Here is a 23,025-nt window from a genome sequence, read left to right as displayed (position 1 = left end):
CGGTCTGTGTCTGTGTGTGTTGTGTGTGTGCGTTTATATTAATTTGAGTTTTATCACATTTATATATTGTCAGAATATAAAAAACTATTATATAGTTTCTCAAAAAAAAAAAAAAAAAGAAACTATATATAAGCTTTTATTTATTTTTTAATTATTATAACAATTTCTTGGCATTTTAAGACAGTGCAGACCAATTATGATTTATCAATTCCTCCTCAGCAGAGAGAGAAGAATCTGAGAGCATCAGCATTCCATTATCGGAGGAAAAAAGCTCAATGAGGGCCTTACACATACCTACTCCTACACCTACAGCCTTATTCCCTCATTTATTACCAATTTGCCACTGCTCTCTCAAATCCAAATCCCTCTCGTTTCTCCAGCATCATTCATACATAATCCATACAAGACTAGCACTGAAACCCGCAAGAATTGAGGCTTCATCAATGGCTTCCACACCTTCAACAGCCTCTGATGATACCACCAAGCCCTTCTCTGTTTTGTTTGTTTGCCTTGGCAACATCTGTAGAAGCCCTGCTGCTGAGGGTGTCTTCAGGCACCTCGTTAAGCAAAACAATCTTGATTCCAAACTTTACATTGATTCTGCTGGCACCATCAATTACCATGAGGTTTGTGAGTAAAGAAGGTCCTCTTCAGTAGAATTTCAGTTACATGGGCTTGTGATGATGTTTTGTGTTTCTTGAATTATCAAGGGTAATCAGGCGGACCCAAGAATGAGAGCGGCTTCCAAAAGGCGTGGAATTGAGATTACTTCAATATCGAGGCCTATAAGGCCTTCCGATTTTAGGGATTTTGATATTATTCTTGCAATGGATAGGCAAAACAGAGGTAGGTTAATGTGTTCAATGTGGAATTCAACTATGGGTCTGATTTTATTTTTTCGGTTTCTTGTATAATGCAGTTGATACATCTTTTTATATTGCTCATCATGTAGTATTGAGTGGTTAAATATTTCCTTACAAAATTATTGTGTGACCTTAAATTTTTTGACTGATTTTTTTCTGGAAAGAGGATATACTTGGGGCTTTTGAGAGGTGGAGGCATAGGGAGACTTTACCTGCTGATGCCGCTAACAAGGTCTGTAAGGCAATTTGGATTACATTAAGTTTATCGTTTCATGTTGAAGTGCTGTAAGTCCAACATGCCCACTTTTGGTCGTTGTTCATCAAAATATACCTATTGATATTGCAGGTTCGGTTAATGTGTTCCTACTGCAAGAAGCATAGTGAAACTGAAGTGCCTGACCCTTATTATGGTGGACAACAAGGTTTCGAGAAGGTAACTAATATGGATAGTTCTAATAGGGAATGAGCTGTCAGATAAAAAACTGGCTTAAGCTGTCTGATACATTTCATACTGAATTTTCAAGCAGTTGGTATAAATGCTCTCTTAAAGAGGCTGCACTTTTGGTATGCTCTTCTACATTTGAGCACTTGCGAATATGATTCACGGTGAGTTTTGGTATAGGCCAAACTTGAGCCTAGCTAGAGTAAGAACTAAAATGGCAGTTTTAGGTTGAATAGATGTCGCTGTAAGACAAGAACACTGAGGCAGTCTATGTTCAAATCAGTAGCTTCCACTGATACAGCATTTTTCTATAGATTGAACCCATCTATTTTGCACTGAACCCAATTGCAACAAGGTTTCTTTTTTTTTTTTTTTTTATTATTATTATGGCAACATGTTCCTTTGAATTGATGTACTTCTTTTATTCTTCGATGAAACATTTGAATAAAATTTCCTAGAGTTTTTGTACGGATTAACATTAAACTTACCAGAGTAATAATGATATCATCATTTGTAATCTGCTAGTATTATCATTCTATTTACATACACTTACTGTTCACTGGTAGTTTTTTGTTGACTAGTATTTTCTTTCAAATGGAAGGTAGAAAAGAAAACATTTAAAGAAATGATGCTTTAGTTGTTCCGTGAAGCCCCATCTTGGAACAGAGCTCACAAGCTTACATGAGGAGAATGACCTTATGAGTAATTCTATTGGTTTGGCTTAGATGAATAAATTTATTTTATTATTTGATTGGCCGACATAAATTCACCTTAGTAAACATAGTCGACTGGCTTGTTGCGAAGTGCTGATTTATGTGGCAAAAGCTCTTTATTAAGCTTAGTGGTTGTTGCTTTCTTAGCCGACTTGGTTTGTGTGTACTTGGGCAAGCTTGTGCTCGTCAGCTTGGTCGTGAGCCGTACACACAAGGGGTTTATTAAAGTCGGCACAGTTGCAGAGAATTTCTTTTCTACTTGGGAAGGCTATATTAGCCAACATGAGAAACATTCTGGCAAGTTGGCTATGCCCAACAATTTTACGCTAATGCTACTGGTCTAACATATGTGACAGTGGTTCAACCTGCGAAGTTCTAATACTTTGGTGCATTCTGGATGTAACACTTGAATTTTTGTCTTCTCAATTTAAGCTCACTGAAACGCCAGTCCCTATTATTTACACTTCTTTTAGTCCTTCCTTCCTATTGTCATTATTATTACTACTTTCTAATCATATCTTTGATGATACCAACAAGTTTGCTGTTAATCGCCTGTGCTTTAATTCCTCTTCCCATAAAGTTTACCTCTTAGTCTAAACTGAACCCTTGATCGTATTTCCTGCAGGTGCTAGATTTACTTGAAGATGCTTGCCAATCTCTATTGGAGAGCATTATTGCTGAGAAAAGTCTTGGTTAAGTTTCTTGCCTGTCCATTATATCTGCCTATGTTGGCTGCTCTTTTCCAAATGTTATAGAAATAAAAATATATTTTTCAACTGAACAGGAAAATGTTAGTCATTCAAAATGCTTATTCCTATGTTATTTCGACTTTGCATATGGAATGGAAGTACTTAGGTTGCTGTAGAGTCTTGGGCTGATTCCTCTGGTGCCTCTCTTTGTGTAATCATGTTTTATCAAACAAATAAAAGATAATGAAGGCAACCAATTATAACTTCTTTTAGAAATTAATATAATTACTGATTACGTGTCTCTCTATTTCGAAAGTTAGCGAAATCTCCTTTTCAAATTTGTAATATTTGCATGCCAGGTCCACTTTGTTTGATCAACTGAGAGTCTGAGACTATTGCAGATTTGATGGGATGTCAACGATATATTTTCAGAATATACGAGTATTGCAAGGAGTTGTTATTAAGTTGGAAGAATAAAAAATAAATTGATTTGACACCACAACTAGTCTGAATATATTCTCATTTTCATATGAAAATCTATACAAATTTAAAAACACACGCTTCTTGCTGAAAATCGAAAATGAAAAACATAAACAAACAAGCTAATCTCCTGTAATTCAATAACGTACTAAGTTGGATACAGACGTCAACTTACAGCCAACAAAATTCCCTAAGTTATATCACCCGGCGGAGATAATAAAAAATGAACGAGAAAAGCGCACCTAAGTGCTATCATAAGTTCATGAATGATATACTTCTATAACAGCTCACCATATACAGAGCTGAACTATGAATGAGATCCTATATTACTTGCCTCTGTCTCTCCACTCAGATCTTGTAATTGACACACGGCCCCAGCAACAGCAGGCAGACAAGGTTCAAAACAGATTATGGCATATGGCATTTCTTGCTCTTACAGATCTTCGCAGCTTTCATGTTTGATATACGAATTCATATGATGAAGCTCTGCTTTGGTCCTTTTCGGGAACGTTTTCCCCTTGGATTAGCATTTAGTGCCCAAGAAAAGACACTCAGTAGCTCTGCATCCTCCATGTTAATTAAGATATTTGCAGCACTCGGGTTTGCAATAAGGAGTTTTGCCACCAGATATCCGGCAATAGACCAGGTCTGGAAGAGGTGTGCCTGTTTCCCTATGAATCTTGCTCCTTTACTGTCATAGTATTCAGGCCACTTGTCTCTCGCTAAACGTTTTTCAGCAGCTCTGATCGCCTTTTCAGCAATCTCTGGTCTATTCATTTTTATGCACGCCACAGTCAGCTGAAAGAATGCAGATACAAAATATTAGAAACAAGCATGTAGGTTGAAATAGCAGTGGGACTAATGACCATAAAAGCAACTCAGAAATGATTGTTGTGATGATATTATCATGACAGCAAGTTAAGGATGACGTAGGAAACCGGGTTAATAGACAATTAGTGCAACAAAATCTCATCATTGTAATGGAGAATAAGGCATTCATTCTATGCCGTTCAAGTTCCGTATCTTGCTTCCAACACTGGGCTTTCCAATACAACGTGATAGTACCGAACCTAGATGTTAAAAGATTTACATCAAACAAGAGAAAAATGATATAGCTGGTTGGTGGATCAGCTGCTGATATGCCACTGAATCAAAGTTACTTCTCATTGTTCATAACAGGAACCAAGAAATCCAAACAAAAGTAACAGGGCAAGGAATATGAAACTTAACCTGCCAGATCAAGGTTGGCCAGGAACCTCCATTGTGGTAAGACCAAGGACTGCATATAAAGCAACAGCAGAATATCTCAATCAAAATCATTAAGCCTGAAATGAAACAAAGCTAGTTCATACAAATAGAAACTTTACGTGTTTTTTGGATCGCTGCCCGTGATTATTCGCCATTCCTGGCCCTCTAGAGCAGGGTAACAAATTTTTAGCGGCATGTCAGCCACTAGATCAGACCATTTGGCTTCAATAAGATCTAATATCGCGTGTGACTGATCTGCTGTAGCGAGACTGCAGACTATAGCCCACAAATTTCCCAGTGAAAAGAAACGGAAGTCCATGTGTGCAGGCTGCAGGTTTCCGATAAGATAGCCTCCTTTGTTTGGCATCCATTCCACAAGCCACGGAGGAATTTGATCTGGGTAGATGTTGAACTTGTTAACCGCATCAAAAGAGTACTCTTCTGTCTTGTATCGATAAATTTCATTCAGCTTCTTCATGTCAATCCAATAGTACTCTCGGATGTGAATCGATAAAGCTACTAAACGATTGTTAAGCGCCCTGACAAGGTCAGCAGAAGCATCCTCCGGGGCAAGCATCTCGCGTGCACACAGCAGAGCTGAATAGAATAACGCCTGCACAAACAGGCAACAATATTGTATAAGCATGCAGCATTTATGCTATACATATACTTACTGGGTTTTGTGGGCTCCCTTTCCACTGAATAAGCATGCATCATCCTGCTAACTGCTACCCATCACTTGCTTTATGATTCTTAGAAAGCGAAATCCTGTGATTTATATTTTTTGCCTAGGAACTACACGGGACAAGTTTTCATTCTAAAGTTCTACTAAGGAGAATTCATCTTTCATTAGAAAGGACTATTAACCAAACAAAACGATAACTGGGAAGAGAGAAGAAGGGGGAAGGGCAGCTAAGACTGTAGAGGGTAGAGATCAGAGAATGGGAAAAGTATGCTGATTGCAAATATAAACAGAAAAGGAATAGAGGAAAACCTGAATTTCAAGTGGGTGGCCATGGATACCCATGCGACGGTCTATCATGCATGATCCATCTGTTACCAGTAAAGTTGGAAACATATCGAAACCATCTGCTAAACAAAGCTTTAAAATCATCTTAATGCCTGTCTGTACATCAATCCTTTCCTGGACTGAAAGGTCTCCAGAGCATTTTCCATATGCGCGTAACAATATGATCCACCACAAACCTTGAGAAACAAAGTCATGATGTTAGTCTGGCCTGATAGTCAAAAATACCAGCCTAACAGAAATCCACTAACCAGAATCAACTGGTGCTACCCGACCAATTGCTGCTTCACCAAAGTCAGGATCTAAGACCTCTTCAGTAGCAGAATCATCACCATCTAGAGGCACAACACGCACTTTAAAACTTGCTGGCATTAGTCCTTGTCCAGGACTATGGCAATCCATGGTTTTTTCCCAACTCTGATCTCACAAAAGAAATTTTTAATGAAATAAAAATACCAAAAGTTCACCAAGTAATTCATCTATAGTATTTGGGCCCAGTCAAAATGTGAAATTAATCTCATTCAGCAGCTTTGCAATCATGTAATAGTCCTGAAAAAGCAGCAGGGATGGAATACTGAACCATGCACAACAGTGTAAAAGTGTTGGAAATTCCAAAACATTATATGATGTCCTCGACAGAGTACACTCTGCCTAGAGCATAGTCGCTATAGTTTCCCACATAATTATCGGTAGAGAACACAAATAATATTCCTTGAACATGCAAAAATTGTAATGGTACTACACAGTAAAGATCAACATAATCCAATGTTTCTTCCCAAACATAGAAATCGCAGGCAATGTAGCCACCTTAAAAGTGAGTGACTCGATGAACTGGATAAAGTTCATGAAGGATAGGTAAATTATACTTGAATGAAGAAATATGTACATAACAAATTCAACAGGCTTCCTGCAATAATGTCATTTCCATTACCTGCAGCTGCAAAGTGTGAAGGATAAAGTTCCTAACAATTTCATATTCTCCCTTTAATAGGAAAGCGATCCCAGAAGGTATAAAATCACGAATAAACACTTGATCATAGTTGAGAGTGTTTGAGTCACTTGGATCATTAGCAGCGATGGTTCCAACTGGATTGCCACAATAATACACCATTGATGCTCGCAACAAATTCCATGCTTCATCCTCCAAAGAGTTTGCACCAGCTCCACTAAAGGTCTTACCCACTGCTGTATCTGATGCTAATTTATCATTAGACAGAAGATCTTCCTTTTCATATTTGAAATGCTGTGTTGCCTCAAGACTTTGATTATCAAGATCCTTGGCCACACCATTGACCACTCCTTTACTTCCATCATCCCTAGAAGCCTCCCAAACACTTTCAGCCCCAGTGCAATTGCAACGCAGAGGTTTTGATTGATTATTTTGTCCCCCTCGAAAAGTACCATCTGTCTTTCTAATCACATGGCTTCCCGCATAAATTCGAAAAATCCCCCGGGCCTTTTGTGATGTGCATTTTTGGCTCTTGAAGCTATACTTACAGGAAAGCAGTGAAGTTGATCTCAAGTTTGTATAAGTTTGCGATGGTACTGCCCCAAACAGAACTTGTAAGGCTGCTTCTGAAGCAGCCATCGGAACCACCAGTTTATAATTCGGCCTTCCCCTTGGTTAAACTAGTGTTTGATGTTCCTTCAAATAGGCATAAATACAGCGTTCATAACTATTAACACACAAATAAATCAAATAAACTAAATTACTCATGCTGAAATAATTACTATCTATTCAGCGTCACTGTAATTTCTATACTAATTCTGTGACTGCACAGATCATGGCTGAAGTAAGTTTATGCCCGATACCAAGACAAAACTAATAAATGGTCAAAAAATTGACATCTTGTTTTTATCAGTTTCTAACTTCATGTCGCTTCTTTCTTTATTTATCCCTTTTCCCCCAGTTTTCCATTCTTTCTGTCGTAAATCACTCCACGAATAGCCTAATTTTAAAGAGAAAATAGCCTATGTGTAAAACAGTAGTAAAAGTGACAACCCAACTTCTCCATAACTGGAAACTGCAACTCCAAGATTCTCTCCTGTCTTTTCCAACTCCTACCTAATTTCCCAGTCACAAAAAGAAAATCACACAGAAAACCGAACTCATGCAAGGGATGCGAGCAGCAACACACGGAATTTACTACCAATTCCTATTAACAAAAACCAATAAAAATCTGATCCTGCTAAGACAAAGAAAGAGGGGAAAAAGAAAAAGACCAAACGGAATTTAATATCATCAACTATTTTACGGAGAACAAACAAATATGCTCACTTGATTTCGTCGTAGAGGTAACTTTTTTCTTCCGGCGAGAGGATTTAGGGGAATCGCCGGAAGAAATACGGTGGAAGACGGAAATCGAGCACAGCGGCGGGTGGTGGTCGGCGATGGGCGCTCGACAGAGTTGACTCGGCGGAACTGGGAGAAACAGGGCCCCCCGGTTCGGACATTATTTCGTGATATTTACGAGTTATGGGGACACGTGGACCTCTCCAATTCTTTAGTCGGTTAACCCGAACACGTAGATAATTTGAAGAAAAGGAAAAGACGTAGAAAATTGGTGCACCACTACTCTGAGTCTGCACTCGGATATTGCGACCCTCACACTACTCGCAGTCGCAGTGCGCTTTTATGACCTCTTCCCTCTATTTATTTACACCCTTGCCACATTGTCCATCTCTCCATATAATATATAATATTTATAATAATTTATTTTTAATAATATATAAATTAATACATTACATTAAAAATTAAAAAGAAGGAAAAAAAATTAATTTATCAATTAATATAAATTCTTTTCTTTTTATATAATATAAAGTGTAGATAAACTCATTGGTATTTTGATAAATACGTATTTTTGGAGGTGTACCATTGAACAATTAGTTAAGAGTATATATATATATATATAAAATAGATATGAAATTTGATACTTCTATGGTACGAATGTTATGCAACAACTGTATGTAATAAATTAATTTACAATGAACTTGTAAATTAAACATTAAGTAATTATTAAAGTAAATTACATTTCATTGAAATTAAAATAAAATTATAAACACATTTTATTCTTTTACAAAATTACGCATACACCTAAGATTAAAATTGTAATTTACATTTTACCACTTTAAGGGCAAAAGCTACATCAATACCCCTTAGTGTATATTACATCTATAATCCTTCAAGAAGTACGTTTGTAGTTTCACAAAAATAATTATGAACTTAGATCTAACCTTAAAAAGTATCAATATAATTCTCCCTTTATTATGATCAATGTTTTAGCGAACAATAAACAGCTATAACTCTTTTTTTTTTCTTCTGTTAAAAAGAAACTTGTGCGTGCCTCGCACCCCTCTATTTAGAATGTACGTTCAATCCCACCAAATACCTTGACAACAATTTCAACCACATCGACAGCTAAACTACTACTTCGTGGATGCTAATGGATAAAATTTGATGTTTTATCACATGTTCACTAAATACAACAACTAAGTTACCAGACCAAATCAATAAATTAGACAGGAAACAATGACAGCTACAGGCACGTTCAAGTCCTGGTGGGACATAGATTTGCTATGTTTTTATGTTCCTGATCACAGCCAATATACATACACATGGAAGCTAAGGCACAAATTTGCTGTATATTCACATTTTGAGCATAGACCTAACCCCTCTTGAAAAAAATTCAGATTACACTTCATGAATCATCCATGGTCTGGTCATTGTCATTATCGCCTTCATAATATTCATCATCGCGCTGGATGTGCTTGTCTTGTATGTGTCCTGGTGAGATATTTCAGTTGAGCAGAGTAGAGGTGTACTTCAGTATGTGATAAAAAAATCATTTCATTGAGGGTATTTCAAGGAGATATGTGTGATGTGTGAAGCATCGTGAAGAGTGGTTGTCCATCAGTGTAAGTTTTACTTACGATTTACTCGTTCATCAGGATTCAGCTCATCTTCATCAAAATCAGGAATGTAGAAATCCGGAGGTACCTATAATATAACTTTAATTCAGTCTTCGGATAAAACAGCCATGTCATATGTCCTTCACATCAAATGATACTGTGTAGCTTGTGGAAAATGCTTCGCATGACAATCATACAGCAACTAAGGACAAGCCATTTTTCTGAACAGTAGTCAAAGGCATTTGAAGTGTATCTCACATGCAGCGGAGGAGATTGTTCAACAGCAAAATTGCTGACTAGTAAGCATAATGTGCTCTTCAAGTAATTGCTAAATGACAAAACGTTTATTAGCAAGATCTTTTCTCGCACACGAATCAATCAAAATTGAAGAAGTTGACATAAAAGTTATTTTCAATGCTATGCAATGGACTAGGAAGAAGTTGAATAGTCTGTTTACCTCATGCATTTGTACACCAGGAGCATGTTGGATGGAGCTAAGGTTTTCACATACTTGCTGTCTGATTGTGTTAAGGTATGACTTACTATTTAAATTCTCCTGCACAAACAAAGTTAGAAGATACAAAAATTTCAATATCGCTGATTTGTTATTCAAACATTTAACCACATGCTATTGTAATAAAGCAAAGACGATTAAAACTAATCTGGCAAATTTGGCAAATAACAGAAACCCAGAAAAAAGCACTATACAAGCATAAAAAATTAGCTGACAAGTTGATCCTGTAGCAGGTACAATTAGAGATGGGGGACGAATCCAACTAGTATGCACAGTTCACATACCAAGTGGCCGCTCGGACATTTCAAGGAATAGTCTGGAGCAAAATATTTGATGTAATCGTTTTCTGGGATCTCTGCAGAAAAAAATTACAGTGATTTACGATGGTGGACTGAGCTTGTTTCATAGTGCAGTAAGAAGAAGACAAGGGAAGCCTCTCTCTAGAATATGCAAGGTCATCTACATTTAAACTAACAGTAACAAGAGAAATGTCCTCGAACAGGATTGACGGCAGAAGCATACCATTAGGGAGCTCCACACCTAAAAGAGCTCCTGTCTCCACGGTCCAACACCTAGCAACATTCTCTTTAGTATATCCACCACCTCCAGTCACCTGCAAGAAAAATCACCTCCAGCTAGTCAAGGAACAGGAACTGCGTGTAACTATCAACAGCTCACATATACTATGCACAGGCCTACCAGCAAAGGCAAGTTCAGTTGCTTCACAAACTTAACACAAGCTGCATGCCCTGAAAGAAAAATCCAAAATACGACAAGTATATATGATGAGTAACTGTCAATTAGGTTATTACAATCCATAAAATAGAGTGCACATGAGAAATCAGAGAATAGGATAAGAACACAAATTGTTGAGGTCACAAGCATATCACCATCAATGGAGAGGTTGAAGCACCCCAATCTGTCCCCAGCAAGTGAATCTGCTCCACATTGGAGCACAATAGCTCCAGGTGCATAGCACTCCATAACCTTCAAAATGATCTGCAGCTTGACAGGTGAGAAACCTAAAATTTATCATTTCCCCACCAGAATCGGCAATAACCAGAGTTGAAAAGAAAAGTTACCGTCTTGAAGAGACGTAGGAAGCTGCCATCATCAATTCCATCCTTAAGAGGGACATTTATGGCATAAAATTTGCCTTCTCTTTCTCCAACGTCCTTCAGGAATAAATAAACACAAGGATAGATCTTATTTAACAATAGCATGGGAGTCTAAAAAGCAACATGCTATATGTTATAATTACTTTCACTTGCATGAAAACAGAGTAATTCATAAGTGGTTTTTGACAATGCAAAACTCCAATACAAGAAAAGCCTGTGTTACAAACTAGGTGTAGAGCCCACGAATGTTCTGTACAGATAGTAAACAATCAAGTACTTCCCTAACTTTAAACCATAACGGGCAAAAATGTTTTACCTAGACATCTTTATAATACAATCTAAATGTTAGTAACCTAGCTTGGAGAAAAGACTGTACACTTTAAGCTCAATCATTAATGGAACTTAAGACGGAAAAAGGGGATGGCATCATCTTTAAGCTTATATGTATGTATCAGGTTTACATGGAAGATTGGAGATGTGGTAAAAGATGACACAGCATGAACAGATGACATCAAATGGCTAAATGCAGCATCATTTAGTAAATTTTGATTAGAGAATTCATGAATTAAGAACATAATTATTATGTATAGCAAAAAACAACCAAATTGTTCCAAAAAATGATGGACCAAACCTCCATGAAAAATTGATCAAGAGAATTATAGCTCCTAAAGTGTCTCCACATTTTCCATCAAGAAGCATAGACAAGAAGAATACATGAACCAGAAATGGTTCAGGAAGCACCTTGACATCACCTGTTCCAGGAAAGAACAAGTCCCCGTACTTGTGAAAACTAACAGTCATCACCCTGCCATGTCAAAAATTCTCATTTAATTAAATGCCATTAATATATTACAGAATACAGACAGCTTCATCCTAACTTTTGCTGGAAGTAGTGAACAACTTTCTAGAGAGGTTGCAACTAATTTACACCCCAGCTTCTAACAAATATTAACCTATACAATAAACAACAAAACAGAACTTTCATAGGCCTATGTAAAATTTCAAACAATGCTAGTCCAAGCGCTTTGCCAATGGATGATTTCACCTTAAGGTTCAAATGTAATAAAACAAAGCAAAGGTATACAAAGTCCTTGAAAAAATTCCCAAAAACATAAAAAAGAAAGAAGAATGTTATAAAACTTAAGCAGAGGATGAAGCATAAATTATCAATTACCACACCAGTATATTGCCAGCTCATTGTTATTTATTCTTCTCTATATTGTGGAGACATATATGATTAATGATATAAATTCAAAGCCAAGGAGGAAGAAACAGTAGTTATGTTCACCATTAGACTCCCTTCACCCTCTAGTCCATACTTCTTCATTTCCTCCCTTCGTCTTAAGATGCATGATATCTATTTCAACCACTTCTGCTAAGTTTGATATCTGTTTTATGCATGTATTTACAAATAAATTCGGAAATAAGAACTTGTAAACAATGCACAAGGAGTAAAATATAGCCTAAGCAATTCTACCAATTGTTCAGGGCCAGATGCAAAAATTAAAGGGACAAAGGTGGTGGATACACTGTAAAAAGCAAATTAGCTTTTCTTCCCACAATTCACAAAACCTCGGCAAACACTTTCGTCCATATTTGAGGTATTTTTAACATGTATAGCGACATCGGTACCACAAAAGGCACCAAACTCCTCAGCACTCGACATGTGAGGGTAAGGTTATCTCATGTTTCTTATTATTATCATGATGTAATCAACAGGTTAAGGGTTATCTTATATCTTTAACATTAAATATGAATCAACATTTTTTATGAACACTCACTGCTCAGCATCTTCAGTTGAAGGGTTCATATTTTCGTCTAATACCTATCAGTGAAATAGAAGGCTTCTTCAACCCCATCACCATGATGCACATCGATATCAATATATAGCACACGTGCATGATACTTCAGAAGCTCCAAAATGCCCAAAACTAGGTCATTGATGTAACAAAATCCAGATGCCTCACACTTCTTAGCATGATGCAATCCACCAGCCCAATTTATGGCAATGTCACAGAGCTGATTATTCAATCTCCGTGCAGCATCTGAGAAAAATCATCAGCAAGCTCAGTTCAGGTTCTGCAAACAAACTGTGCTGGGAGAGCCGCTAGATACGAGTAAAAGTATTACCTATTGTACCACCAGCATAAATTTGACAAAACTCAAAGAGATTGTCAAAGACTGGACAATCTTCTCCAAGGTTATCTACAAGAAATAGTAGTTATTTAGAAGACAATATTTTAAGTACAAACCAGATTGTTTATGAAGTCATTTTCTTCTGTATGTTAGGAAACCAGACTAAGTTTGAGCTTTCTTAGACCACACAAAACTATAGTAAACAAGTCCACATATCACATCAAATCAAGAAAGCAGCCTGAATGCCAAATATTGGGTGTTTAAATGGCAATCAATCAACTTGGTTACTATGATCAAATAGTTGTAACAATTTAAAGGGGTTTGAAATTAATAAAAGATAATTTAATCAATGAATAAGCAACTCTTAGTTAAAAAAATATTAGAAGCATTTCTGATAGAATTTCATATAAACTCCAAAGCCTCAACATTGACAGCCACCTCTAAGCATAAAATTTCAAAATTTAAGATTAGTCATTTGCTAGTAACTCAAGCTGCAGAAAAAAGAAATAGAAAGAGTTCAAATTCTTAGAACCCCATCATGGAAAATAAAATCTTGCATTTCTTCATAACCCTGGAACAGTAAAATCCTTATTAACCATATAAAGAATTGGCTCGTATTAAAATTGCATAAACTCAACAAATACGAAAACTCATTACATTTGACCATCTCATTCGAGAACAACTCTTGTGTGTTGGGAGTAATTCGCTGCAGAAACTCCACATAATCCGGGGAATGAAACTGTGCTAGCTCCACAGGATATGCCTTGTGAGGCCTCTAATTATTCAGGGGGAAAAAAAGGGGGGATCATCAGCAAAACAAGCTGGAAACTTCAACCAAAAAAAAAAAACCATCAGGTAAGCAGAGAGTACAAACATAAACTTCCATCTTCTTGTGGAGCTCATAAGAGAGAACCAAATGGTGGGTCATGCACAACCGATGCGGCTTCATCGGGTGGTTGGGGCCGAAGTACACGTTCCCCACATCCCCTGCGGTTCATTTTCTCCGGTCAGCTCAGTTCCCATTGTCTTCACACACACAGACACATAAAAAAGAGATAACAAGTGGGGAAATTAGAACGAACCGTCATAGAAATAGGAGATTTTATCCTTGGAGCGCATTATAGAGATGAATAATTGTGTGGAGGCGTATTATTTGGTCAGAAGAAGTAAGATTGATCAAGTTCCATAGCAGAAGTGTAATTGGACGCGCGAGAAGCAAAACCCTAAACGGTTCAGGTCTCCACATATAACGAATAAGGAGATGACAACAACTCACTCACTCGCGTGTTCTGCTGCTTCCCCACAAGACAAGTAGAACAGATGATTTGATCCGCCTGCTCACCCCTCTTCCTTCTTTTTTCAACTTTTTACTCTCTACCTAATAATATGTAACCTACAAACCACAAACATAATACAAACCCCACTTCAAATTGCACTTCTACACTTTTTCACCCTTTATTTGGAGAATTCTGCTGCTAATACTTTAGTTTTTTTAATAAAAATATTAATTTAATTTTTGTTCTATAATGAGTTTTTTTTTTAATTTATGAATTACTTATCAAGTTCTAAAACTCTCTTGTATGTCAACAGTGGTCGTGCCGGAGTGGTTATCGGGCATGACTAGAAATCATGTGGGCTCTGCCCGCGCAGCTTCGAATCCTGCCGACCACGTTTTTCTTCAATTTTACTTGTTCCCAAAAATAAAATAATAATAATAGTAACTTTTTATTATATTGCTCACCAGTCCCCCAAAAAAAGTTCATATATTGTTCACATACATTTTAAGTTCAGGAAAAAAAAAGAAATAGCACATATAGTGGGGTCGGATGTTTGAGTTCACACTATTAGCTACTACATTGTAATTGAACAAACAAGAATTTTGGAGATTTTTCGATTTGGATTTAGTTTTTCTCAATAGCTTAGTATTATCTTAATGTAGATATTTTTACTTATAACATCATTAATTGTATGTCCATCAATTTATAAATTCATTTGGACACCATCCAAGTCCAGCAACTTCAAGATTTTTCCTTTTAACATGTGTTGAGCCCCTGCCCCGCCTTTGAAGCTAATCATCACTTTGCGTTACTTCTATATGTGTTCGTTGCTAGAGGTGTTCCGAGTTTTTTACTAAACGGGCTAAACTAGAACGAGACTAAAAATTCAGCATATACCAGAACCAAATTGAAAAACTCAACTCAGCATTAAATTTTTTTTTTCCTGAAAGTTTAATGTTTGATTTTTAATTTTTAATGTTGATTTACTTGCATGTACTGAATATTGAAATATTATTTTTATTTAATTTTTATACACACACACACAGACATATATATATAATTATTTTTACTTATTATAAAATTTTAATAGGCGGAAGTTATTATTTTTTTATACTTACAACAAAAAATTTGATTTACAAAATACCAAATTAAAATACTGAAAAAATTTTGGAAATTACCAAAATCAATTCAGTTCGAGTTCTAGTCAATTTTATTGAATGAACACCCTTTTCGCTGTTTTAATGGCCCCTCAGATTGTATAAAGAAGTATCACAACACCCGGAAGTAATGCTGTACCTTTGGAATTTAAATTTAGAAATAACCAATTCCTCTTGAATAGCTGGGCTTGTGAGATCAAATACAACAGCTTTGGCCAAAAACAAGCCAATGTGGAGCATATGATTTCTCATGATCCAGTTCAATTATTCTATTCCAATATCAAAGGACAAACATAATGTTAAAAACAATTTTATCAAGTTTCATCCTCACTCCAGGGAAACTAAACAACTCTGGAAAATGCAATGATATCATTGACAGAGAAAATAAATCAGCGAGTCGAATTGTCTGCATTCAGAAATTATTAGCATCGGAAATGTAGATATTCAATGAACAAAAACCATAGTCTCCCAGATCATAAGCTAAATTGGAGCTTCCATATGGATTCTTACTGGAAGGAAGGACTCTCCTCATTCCTTCTTCCCAATCCCATGAGACATGTTATAGATCCCTCTCCCCTGGATAATATTCATCGTTTACAATTAGTCTCGAATGTACATGTGCAAAAGAATGGAGAAATTGAGGAAAGAGGAGGTTGAACTCACAATAAGAAACAAAGAGGATCCTGCTAAAGCCAAAGGAATGGCGACCGAGGTGATCTTATCCATTGGTCCTTTCAGATATGTATGTTTATGGATGCTCTGGAAAAACTTTTGCCTCTCAAGAAGCTTCTCTCTTGGCCTAAAGGGTGTTTCAGACATCCTGCATGATTCTATTACATTTTAGACTAAAGACTTTGCAGTATTCGACAGAATTAATTCAAATGCATAATACTCGCCGGATAACATTAGTAATCACAATCTATTTCATTGTCTTTTTTTTCTGACAAAAGAACAAAAAGAAATGAAGTCTTATGCTATACAAGGAAGATTCAATGGAGCATGGATGCAAACTCACACAGAACTTTCCATGCTATCTATATCCTGGTATATTGATATGTCTTAAGCATACTAATGCTCAAAATAATATAAGCATAACAGATAACATAAAGAAGCATCTGATGCAAATCCACTAAAAGGGCAAATAAATCATCATTTAAAATTATGGTTGAAAATGCATCATGCATACAAATCATGCATGTGTGTCCTCAAGGCATACAAGCAACTTATGCACCCTCAGGGCTAGCAGTCGCATCCAATTTCAGTGATTATAACAGAAACACCTGCCGTTTATGAAGTGGTGCCAAAAGCAAAAACATATCACAAAGCAAGAATCTTATCATAGACATAATAGGCATGTAAAACAACAATATTCACTACCTAGTTCCATTTTCCTGGCCAAAAGCCTTAAGTTTTGGTACAGAAACATCTGATTACTTTGGGAAAAACAAAAAGCTCACTTTTGTTAATAAAGCTGGATGTATGAACACGTATATCAACTCAGTTAAGCCATTAAGATTTTATACATAAAAATATCAATTTACGACTTTCCTCATATTTTTGTCATTATCCCCAATGAAATTCAGAATCATACAGAGCCTTGAGTCCATAGCAGACACAATTTTCCGCATATCAAGTATCAACAGACAATTAGTTTGTTTTCAGCTATGGACAAGAACAACAGCTTACTACCTAATAGAACCCTCCCTCTAAAGGCGTTTGTGACAAAAACTAAACATGGCACCAATAATTACAAACAACAAAACATTGAAATCCGCAACTATAAAGTATTAAGCAGTCCAAGCAAAATACAAACCACAATGCATCCATAAACATTCTTTCTCTATTTTCAGAAAAGTCACCTACGCAGAGGAGGAAGGTTTAGCACTCACCCCTACCCGTTAGCTAATAATATCACAAAAATCATACAGCATAATGACTGAATAGCAGCAAACTAACACAACAAAACTAGGATCCGTATTCCCTTACACCTCTCGCACAAATCTAAAACTAGGCAAATCAAACTTACCAGCTCTAATAAATCCAACCCACAGATCGAAAAACTCAAAAAGTCATTAATCAAGAATAACAAAACACATAAACCAAGCCGGACGGATCCAATCCAATAGCACACAACAACATGGAAAAATAGAATCAAAACAAAAGAACAGTCATCCATCATCCAAAACTTCATCAATGAATAGGCAGGAAAGCAAAAAACCCTAGATGCAATAAACAAGCAGCACCCACAAAGAATCCACACAAACAAAAAGCAGCACTTGCCTGAGTCTCGAGAATTGAAGAACTACGAACAAGCAGATGACAAAGAGAACAAGCAGATAAAGCGTAGACGAGGAGCAGATTTGCGAAATGATATGAGCAGAGGGCTGAAAACTGTGAAGCACATGAGTAAAAGGGGCGGACTAATAGGGTGTCGGGTACAATCCAGCGAGTATTATCCGGGTTCTCGTTATCTCTCAAAGTGGGCCGGTCTGTTTGGGTCTGGACTACTTGAGCCCATTAGCGTTTTATAAACCTTTAAGCCTATACTGTTTTCCTTTTTCCTTATTTTAAAATTTTCAATTCTGTGTTTTTTTACATAATAATGAATTTTAAATTTTTCTAATATGTAGTCATTTGAAATATTTTTTCTTTGATTCCTTTCATAACGCTTATATGCATTAATCCAAATATAACCTAAATAAATTAATTTATTTACTATTCTGAATATAATTTTCGTAGCTTCAATCTACCAACACAAATTAAGCATGCGAGTACTCTATTATCATTTTCTCTCGTATTAAAAAATGATGGTTACATAAATTGAGTGTAAAAAATTAAATGATAGAAATATTCACATCTACACTTCATGATCCATAATGTATTTACACAAATTTCTCCTTCTTTTTACACATACTCTTACCACTAACATCAATATCATTTACACAAATCACTCATGCTTTTTGAAATACTACATATACACCAACCACCAACCGTTAACATTATTACACAAACTATTAATATATTTTAGCTATTAGGAATTATTTATGTAATTACGTAATAATTTATATAGATAAATTATAATTAATGAAATGTAAATATAATTATCGGTGAGTAATATGAAATGAGGTTTTCATAGCCTCCTAATATGACATAATATGCGTTATTAGATATGTGATAGGTATTTAAACAGAAAATTCCAAAGAGACAAGTGTGAAGTCACTTTTTATACATAGATTATAGAGATTGATTGATTGAGATGGTAAAGTCAAAGCATACAGTTTCTTGTTGAGGTGTGGGGAAATATCTGAAAAGTCGCTTATCATCTGCGGCAGGCAGCTTGGGAAGTCAAATAACAACGGCAGATGAACAGTGTGTGTGTGGTTGGGATTAATTATGTGATGTGTTAGTATTTAAGCAGTTACTATCCCAAATTCTTTACATTTGCTGCCTATTTATATATCAAAGGTTTTTGTCTGTAGATGTGAGGACTTCTGCTTTCATCAATGACTTTTTCACTAAAATGCCCATTTCACGCTTTAAATGCTCCATGTCGTGATTGTGGAATTATTCAACGCCTGCCCTTCGCCCTATCCACCATCTAGAATATCCCTATCAAGTTTTGTCCCTTTTTAGTTATTTATAGGTAAATTCCAATAGGCTTTATAAGATTTATATGATTATTATTGTTTTTTACTATTTAAAAATTATAAATATTTTATACGATATTAATAATTATCTATAAATATACTCTCGTGACAGCACATTATAGGAGTATCTATTAAATGATCGTTAATTTCAGGATGATATTTTTAATTTTTTAAATAATAAATAAATATTTGTAATTATAATTTATGTGCATAAAAATAAGTTGGCCAAAAAATGCTCAAGAGATCCAGAAAGAAGAAAGAAATGACAGGTTCGTAACATTCTAGGAAGCTCAAGAGGACCTGACATGCCGCCCTAGCAGGTATTCCCCAAAAAACAGACGGGCAAAAGCAGGAGGGCCACGACATCCTCCAACTTGAACCATGATTAAGGCCTACCAAAACACTCCATGAGAGGACCTTCCGAACATCTTTCTCACTCTCTTGTCGCATCCCTTACACCTCTCATATTCTCTAAATCATGTCTCTCACTCTCGAAGCATTCTCTACGCACTCTACAAGCATATTATCACGCATTCTTGCACTTTTTACCAATTATTTATCATATCTCAATTTTCAATCACATTATTTGCTTTTTGACTTTTTTAATATCAAATCAAATACTAATTTAGACGTTGGAATGATATCGTCTTTTTTTGCAAGTCTCCCTTTCAGAATTTGCATTCGCTTCAGCCTCTTAAACAATTGTCCAGATCTATTAGAGCCGTACGGTTTTTGAATGCATCAATAACAAATCTTAAAAGAACCAATTATAATTTATTCTTATTAATACTAATAAATGAAACACACTCGATTGTAATTAAATAAATAAATAATAATTAAAATTAATAAAACATGTAAATTTTGATGGAAGGATTTTTCACAAGAAACGAGACCTATCACAAACTAATCAAATCCATAATATCAAAATTCGTTTCTAAATCTACTCGTCTATCATCTCTAATTACGAATAAATACGAGCAGTCCTCTCTATCTAGTGACTGTAAGGCATTGTTCTTAAATTTTTATTTTGTAATAAAAAAAATAACTATTATTATTGTGTTATATGAATGTATCGACACAATCAAATTAATTTATTGCAAATTGGTTTTCATACAGTCAGTGAAAGTTGGAGTTAGCATATTATAAGCAGATTTCACCTGTTTTATGTTTAAACTTCCGAGGCACTGAGGGAAGAACAGAAATTGAATAATTTAATTTAAATATTTAATGACATAGAATAGAACCAAACTCAAAATGCTTGTAAAATGCATGTGCATACAGAACTTGTACGTCTAGTGCGCCGCTGTTTGGGCCGCCAACCACGTGGACCATCATCGCTTTGTTTGTACTTTGTACCCTACCGCTCTTTCTATACTCATCAATTGCTTGGAAATAAATAAATAAATTGCTAGGATACAATTTTCCCTTCTTTTTTTAATGAATTGGTGATGATATATGTTTAAATTAAATCCATCCTAACTATTTTATTTAAAGCTATTTAGCCATTAATTTTATTGGGATGTTGATTAATTTGATTGTCACGTTTGCACCAATACACAAGAAATTTATAATTGATTTTTATTGAATTAAGTGTTTTGTGTTGTTAGTCACTGATTGTAATATTTTGTGTATATTATGATTTCTGTGATATTATCTCAAATATACATATCTGAGTATAAATAGCAATATAATAAATAATCATCATATATAAAGTGTGATTGATTAAATCAATTAGATTTGAAGTTAAAAGGTTGCATTGATGAAGAGATACATGTTGTTGTCTTAAAATAACGTGTAATTATCAATGGCTGACCATGACTCTAAAATAAAACTTTATTACCCACAACTGTGTCTCATCCTATATGCATAATTACGAGATAACGAGGATACTTCTAGTGTAAGATTCAGAATATCTTATTTTATGAGTTTATTTATATATATTTTTTACAAAAAATTTCAAATATATTTTAAAATTACAAGATCTCAAACATCTTGTGACATATTTATAAAAGTTTATAAACTCGGACAAATACCCTCTTAATAAGCTGAAGGAAAAGATCACTATAAACTCAGCCAAATACTACCCACCTTCTCTTTTTAGCAATTGATGAACGCCTCCATCTGCTTTGGTGGCTGGCTAACTGAGACTTTTATAAAAATATTTAAACAAAGTTTTTAAAATGAAACAATAATTATTAAAAGTTTTATAGTATATTATAGTATCTTATACTATTTTATGGTATATTATATTATATTATACTATGTTATGATCAGACCAGCTAGGTCAAGAGCCGAATGGGTCGGGTGATGCGGGTTTTAGGCCAACTAGGGACAGGGAAAGGTGGGTTTCGAGTTTGACAAAATTTAAATGAAATAGGTTTCAAGATTCGATCAAATCTATTTCAAATTAATCAGGTTATTATTTCTATCGAAAATTTTTATGTCAGTATACGATTTATAATGCACGAACTTAAGCAACAATTTTACAATTTTTAAAGGTATTCAATATGAATTTATCATAAATTAAATCTCTAAGCTATTAAAAAAATAAACACCCATAAAGATTAAGACGATCATTCATAAAAATATAATTCAAAGTATACATATAACTGCACAAGTTTTTTTTTTTTTTTGATGTAATTTAAACCCACATAATCGACATAGCAATATTCGACCGTTAACCCCTAAAACCATGACTTCTGATGTAAATTTTTGACGATTTGAAACACATATATATTATATAACCAATGAAGACGGAAGTTTCTCTTAAATTTCCACGGGAGGCGGAGACCGATTCGAGACTCTCACGGGGACAACATCAATGGTCCCACCAGTGAAGATACACAGTATAATCGTGGATTCGCGTTCAGGCAATAATGGCGACATAATTCAAAAAGCCGACGTTGTCTTTCTCAATGATTTCATACTAGCCAGCCTGTTCCTCTAGAAGGCACACGAAATGACCAAAATAGCCCCTTCTCTTCCCAAGTCTCAACAAAGTAGGGGGTCCTAATGGGAAGTCTGCATTGGGAATGGGACCTCTTCTAGAGTCAATTTCGTTGAAATGTCGCATTGCATCAAAATATCTCGATGAACCACGCTTTTAATTCTAAAAATCGATAAAAGCACTAAAATCTGGTTATCCTGTGAAATTGGATAATATATATTAATATAATACAGAGATAAATACACTCTTAACAACTTGTCAATACGAGTTTACTTCATTATTTCAACTCACAACCATCGCATATTGACTCCTTAAATGAGAGCTTGGTAGAATCGAAAATTATGATTTAATATATATTTTTAAACTTTTTGATTAATTAATATATTGTTTGAGTCAAAATAATTTTAAAATTTTAATTATTTTTTTTCTGAATTTTATATTCTCGAGCTTAAGAGGACGATGTTACAAATATTCAATAAATGTCTTACGAAATAAATTTATACAAATAAAAATAAAGTATTAGAAGTTTATAACTTTATCAGACAAAAAAAAAAAAAAAAGAGAGAGAGAGAAACGTAGTAAGTTTTGACTTATTTTTAACATCTGAATATATTCCTTTAATTTTAATCATGATGATTTAGGCTAATGTCTTACATTGATTGCAAATAAGGAGCTTGAATGACTTATACGACCAAATGCCTCTTTTCACTAGCAAGACGTCTTTTTATGATAAAATTGTAAAACTTATACAAAATTATAGCGTATCGATTAAGTTGCAGATCACATCAATATTAATTATAAAATTACTATTAATAATATTTTATAAACTTCATAATTATATTTTTTTTAGACACGCAG

The 23,025-nt window shown here is 35.1% G+C and overlaps 4 protein-coding genes and 1 non-coding gene across 5 annotated transcripts; 2 read left to right on the top strand and 3 right to left on the bottom strand.

The window, feature by feature from the left end:
* The first annotated feature begins 181 nt into the window (after positions 1 to 181).
* Positions 182 to 2,884, top strand: LOC105170798 (uncharacterized). Its single transcript, XM_020696617.2, has 5 exons — positions 182 to 626; positions 711 to 846; positions 1,028 to 1,095; positions 1,210 to 1,296; positions 2,644 to 2,884. Exons 1-5 carry the CDS (start codon positions 276 to 278, stop codon positions 2,713 to 2,715), a joined length of 714 nt encoding a protein of 237 aa, XP_020552276.1. The 5' UTR covers positions 182 to 275; the 3' UTR covers positions 2,716 to 2,884.
* A 413-nt stretch (positions 2,885 to 3,297) lies between these two features.
* LOC105170797 (neutral/alkaline invertase 3, chloroplastic) lies at positions 3,298 to 8,085 on the bottom strand. Its single transcript, XM_011091713.3, has 7 exons — positions 7,741 to 8,085; positions 6,394 to 7,107; positions 5,714 to 5,879; positions 5,430 to 5,641; positions 4,555 to 5,048; positions 4,418 to 4,466; positions 3,298 to 3,985 (listed from the first exon to the last, which is right to left on the bottom strand). Exons 2-7 carry the CDS (start codon positions 7,048 to 7,050, stop codon positions 3,659 to 3,661), a joined length of 1,905 nt encoding a protein of 634 aa, XP_011090015.1. The 5' UTR covers positions 7,051 to 7,107; positions 7,741 to 8,085; the 3' UTR covers positions 3,298 to 3,658.
* Positions 8,086 to 8,906: 821 nt separating this feature from the next.
* Positions 8,907 to 14,576, bottom strand: HDA9 (histone deacetylase 9). Its single transcript, XM_011091711.3, has 14 exons — positions 14,222 to 14,576; positions 14,014 to 14,126; positions 13,797 to 13,914; positions 13,134 to 13,208; positions 12,829 to 13,048; positions 11,745 to 11,808; positions 10,968 to 11,060; positions 10,776 to 10,884; positions 10,585 to 10,634; positions 10,408 to 10,498; positions 10,170 to 10,240; positions 9,829 to 9,927; positions 9,393 to 9,459; positions 8,907 to 9,246 (listed from the first exon to the last, which is right to left on the bottom strand). Exons 1-14 carry the CDS (start codon positions 14,256 to 14,258, stop codon positions 9,161 to 9,163), a joined length of 1,293 nt encoding a protein of 430 aa, XP_011090013.1. The 5' UTR covers positions 14,259 to 14,576; the 3' UTR covers positions 8,907 to 9,160.
* Positions 14,577 to 14,728: 152 nt separating this feature from the next.
* On the top strand, positions 14,729 to 14,810 carry TRNAS-AGA (transfer RNA serine (anticodon AGA)). The gene has a single exon. It is a non-coding gene; the product is annotated as a tRNA-Ser (tRNA).
* Positions 14,811 to 15,923: 1,113 nt separating this feature from the next.
* Positions 15,924 to 17,989, bottom strand: LOC105170795 (uncharacterized). Its single transcript, XM_011091710.3, has 3 exons — positions 17,854 to 17,989; positions 16,237 to 16,393; positions 15,924 to 16,149 (listed from the first exon to the last, which is right to left on the bottom strand). The coding sequence occupies exons 2-3, from the start codon at positions 16,390 to 16,392 to the stop codon at positions 16,102 to 16,104; spliced, it is 204 nt and encodes a 67-aa protein (XP_011090012.1). The 5' UTR covers position 16,393; positions 17,854 to 17,989; the 3' UTR covers positions 15,924 to 16,101.
* Between the last annotated feature and the right edge of the window lie 5,036 nt (positions 17,990 to 23,025).

The sequence above is a fragment of the Sesamum indicum genome, linkage group LG9, assembly GCF_026168435.1.
Source record: "Sesamum indicum cultivar Baizhima isolate 11 linkage group LG9, ASM2616843v1, whole genome shotgun sequence".
In the NCBI taxonomy this organism is placed as follows: Eukaryota; Viridiplantae; Streptophyta; class Magnoliopsida; order Lamiales; family Pedaliaceae; genus Sesamum; species Sesamum indicum.
This window is presented reverse-complemented; position numbering and strand designations above follow the sequence as displayed.

Bases quoted from the DNA above. Each gene is read 5' to 3' on its own strand.
- LOC105170798 (XM_020696617.2), top strand. From the start codon at position 276: ATGAGGGCCTTACACATACCTACTCCTACACCTACAGCCTTATTCCCT. The intron at 1,096-1,209 runs GTCTGTAAGGCA...TTGATATTGCAG, and splicing joins CTGCTGATGCCGCTAACAAG to GTTCGGTTAATGTGTTCCTA. The intron at 1,297-2,643 runs GTAACTAATATG...TATTTCCTGCAG, and splicing joins GACAACAAGGTTTCGAGAAG to GTGCTAGATTTACTTGAAGA.
- LOC105170797 (XM_011091713.3), bottom strand. From the start codon at position 7,050: ATGGCTGCTTCAGAAGCAGCCTTACAAGTTCTGTTTGGGGCAGTACCA. The intron at 5,049-5,429 runs GTTTTCCTCTAT...CTGTTTGTGCAG, and splicing joins GCCACCCACTTGAAATTCAG to GCGTTATTCTATTCAGCTCT. The intron at 3,986-4,417 runs GTTAAGTTTCAT...GCATTCTTTCAG, and splicing joins GGCCAACCTTGATCTGGCAG to CTGACTGTGGCGTGCATAAA.
- HDA9 (XM_011091711.3), bottom strand. From the start codon at position 14,258: ATGCGCTCCAAGGATAAAATCTCCTATTTCTATGACG. The intron at 11,809-12,828 runs GTATTAGACGAA...TTGACATGGCAG, and splicing joins GCCTTCTATTTCACTGATAG to GGTGATGACTGTTAGTTTTC. The intron at 9,460-9,828 runs GTAAACAGACTA...GTTATATTATAG, and splicing joins CTGGTGTACAAATGCATGAG to GTACCTCCGGATTTCTACAT.
- LOC105170795 (XM_011091710.3), bottom strand. From the start codon at position 16,392: ATGTCTGAAACACCCTTTAGGCCAAGAGAGAAGCTTCTTGAGAGGCAA. The intron at 16,150-16,236 runs GTGAGTTCAACC...AATATTATCCAG, and splicing joins GATCCTCTTTGTTTCTTATT to GGGAGAGGGATCTATAACAT.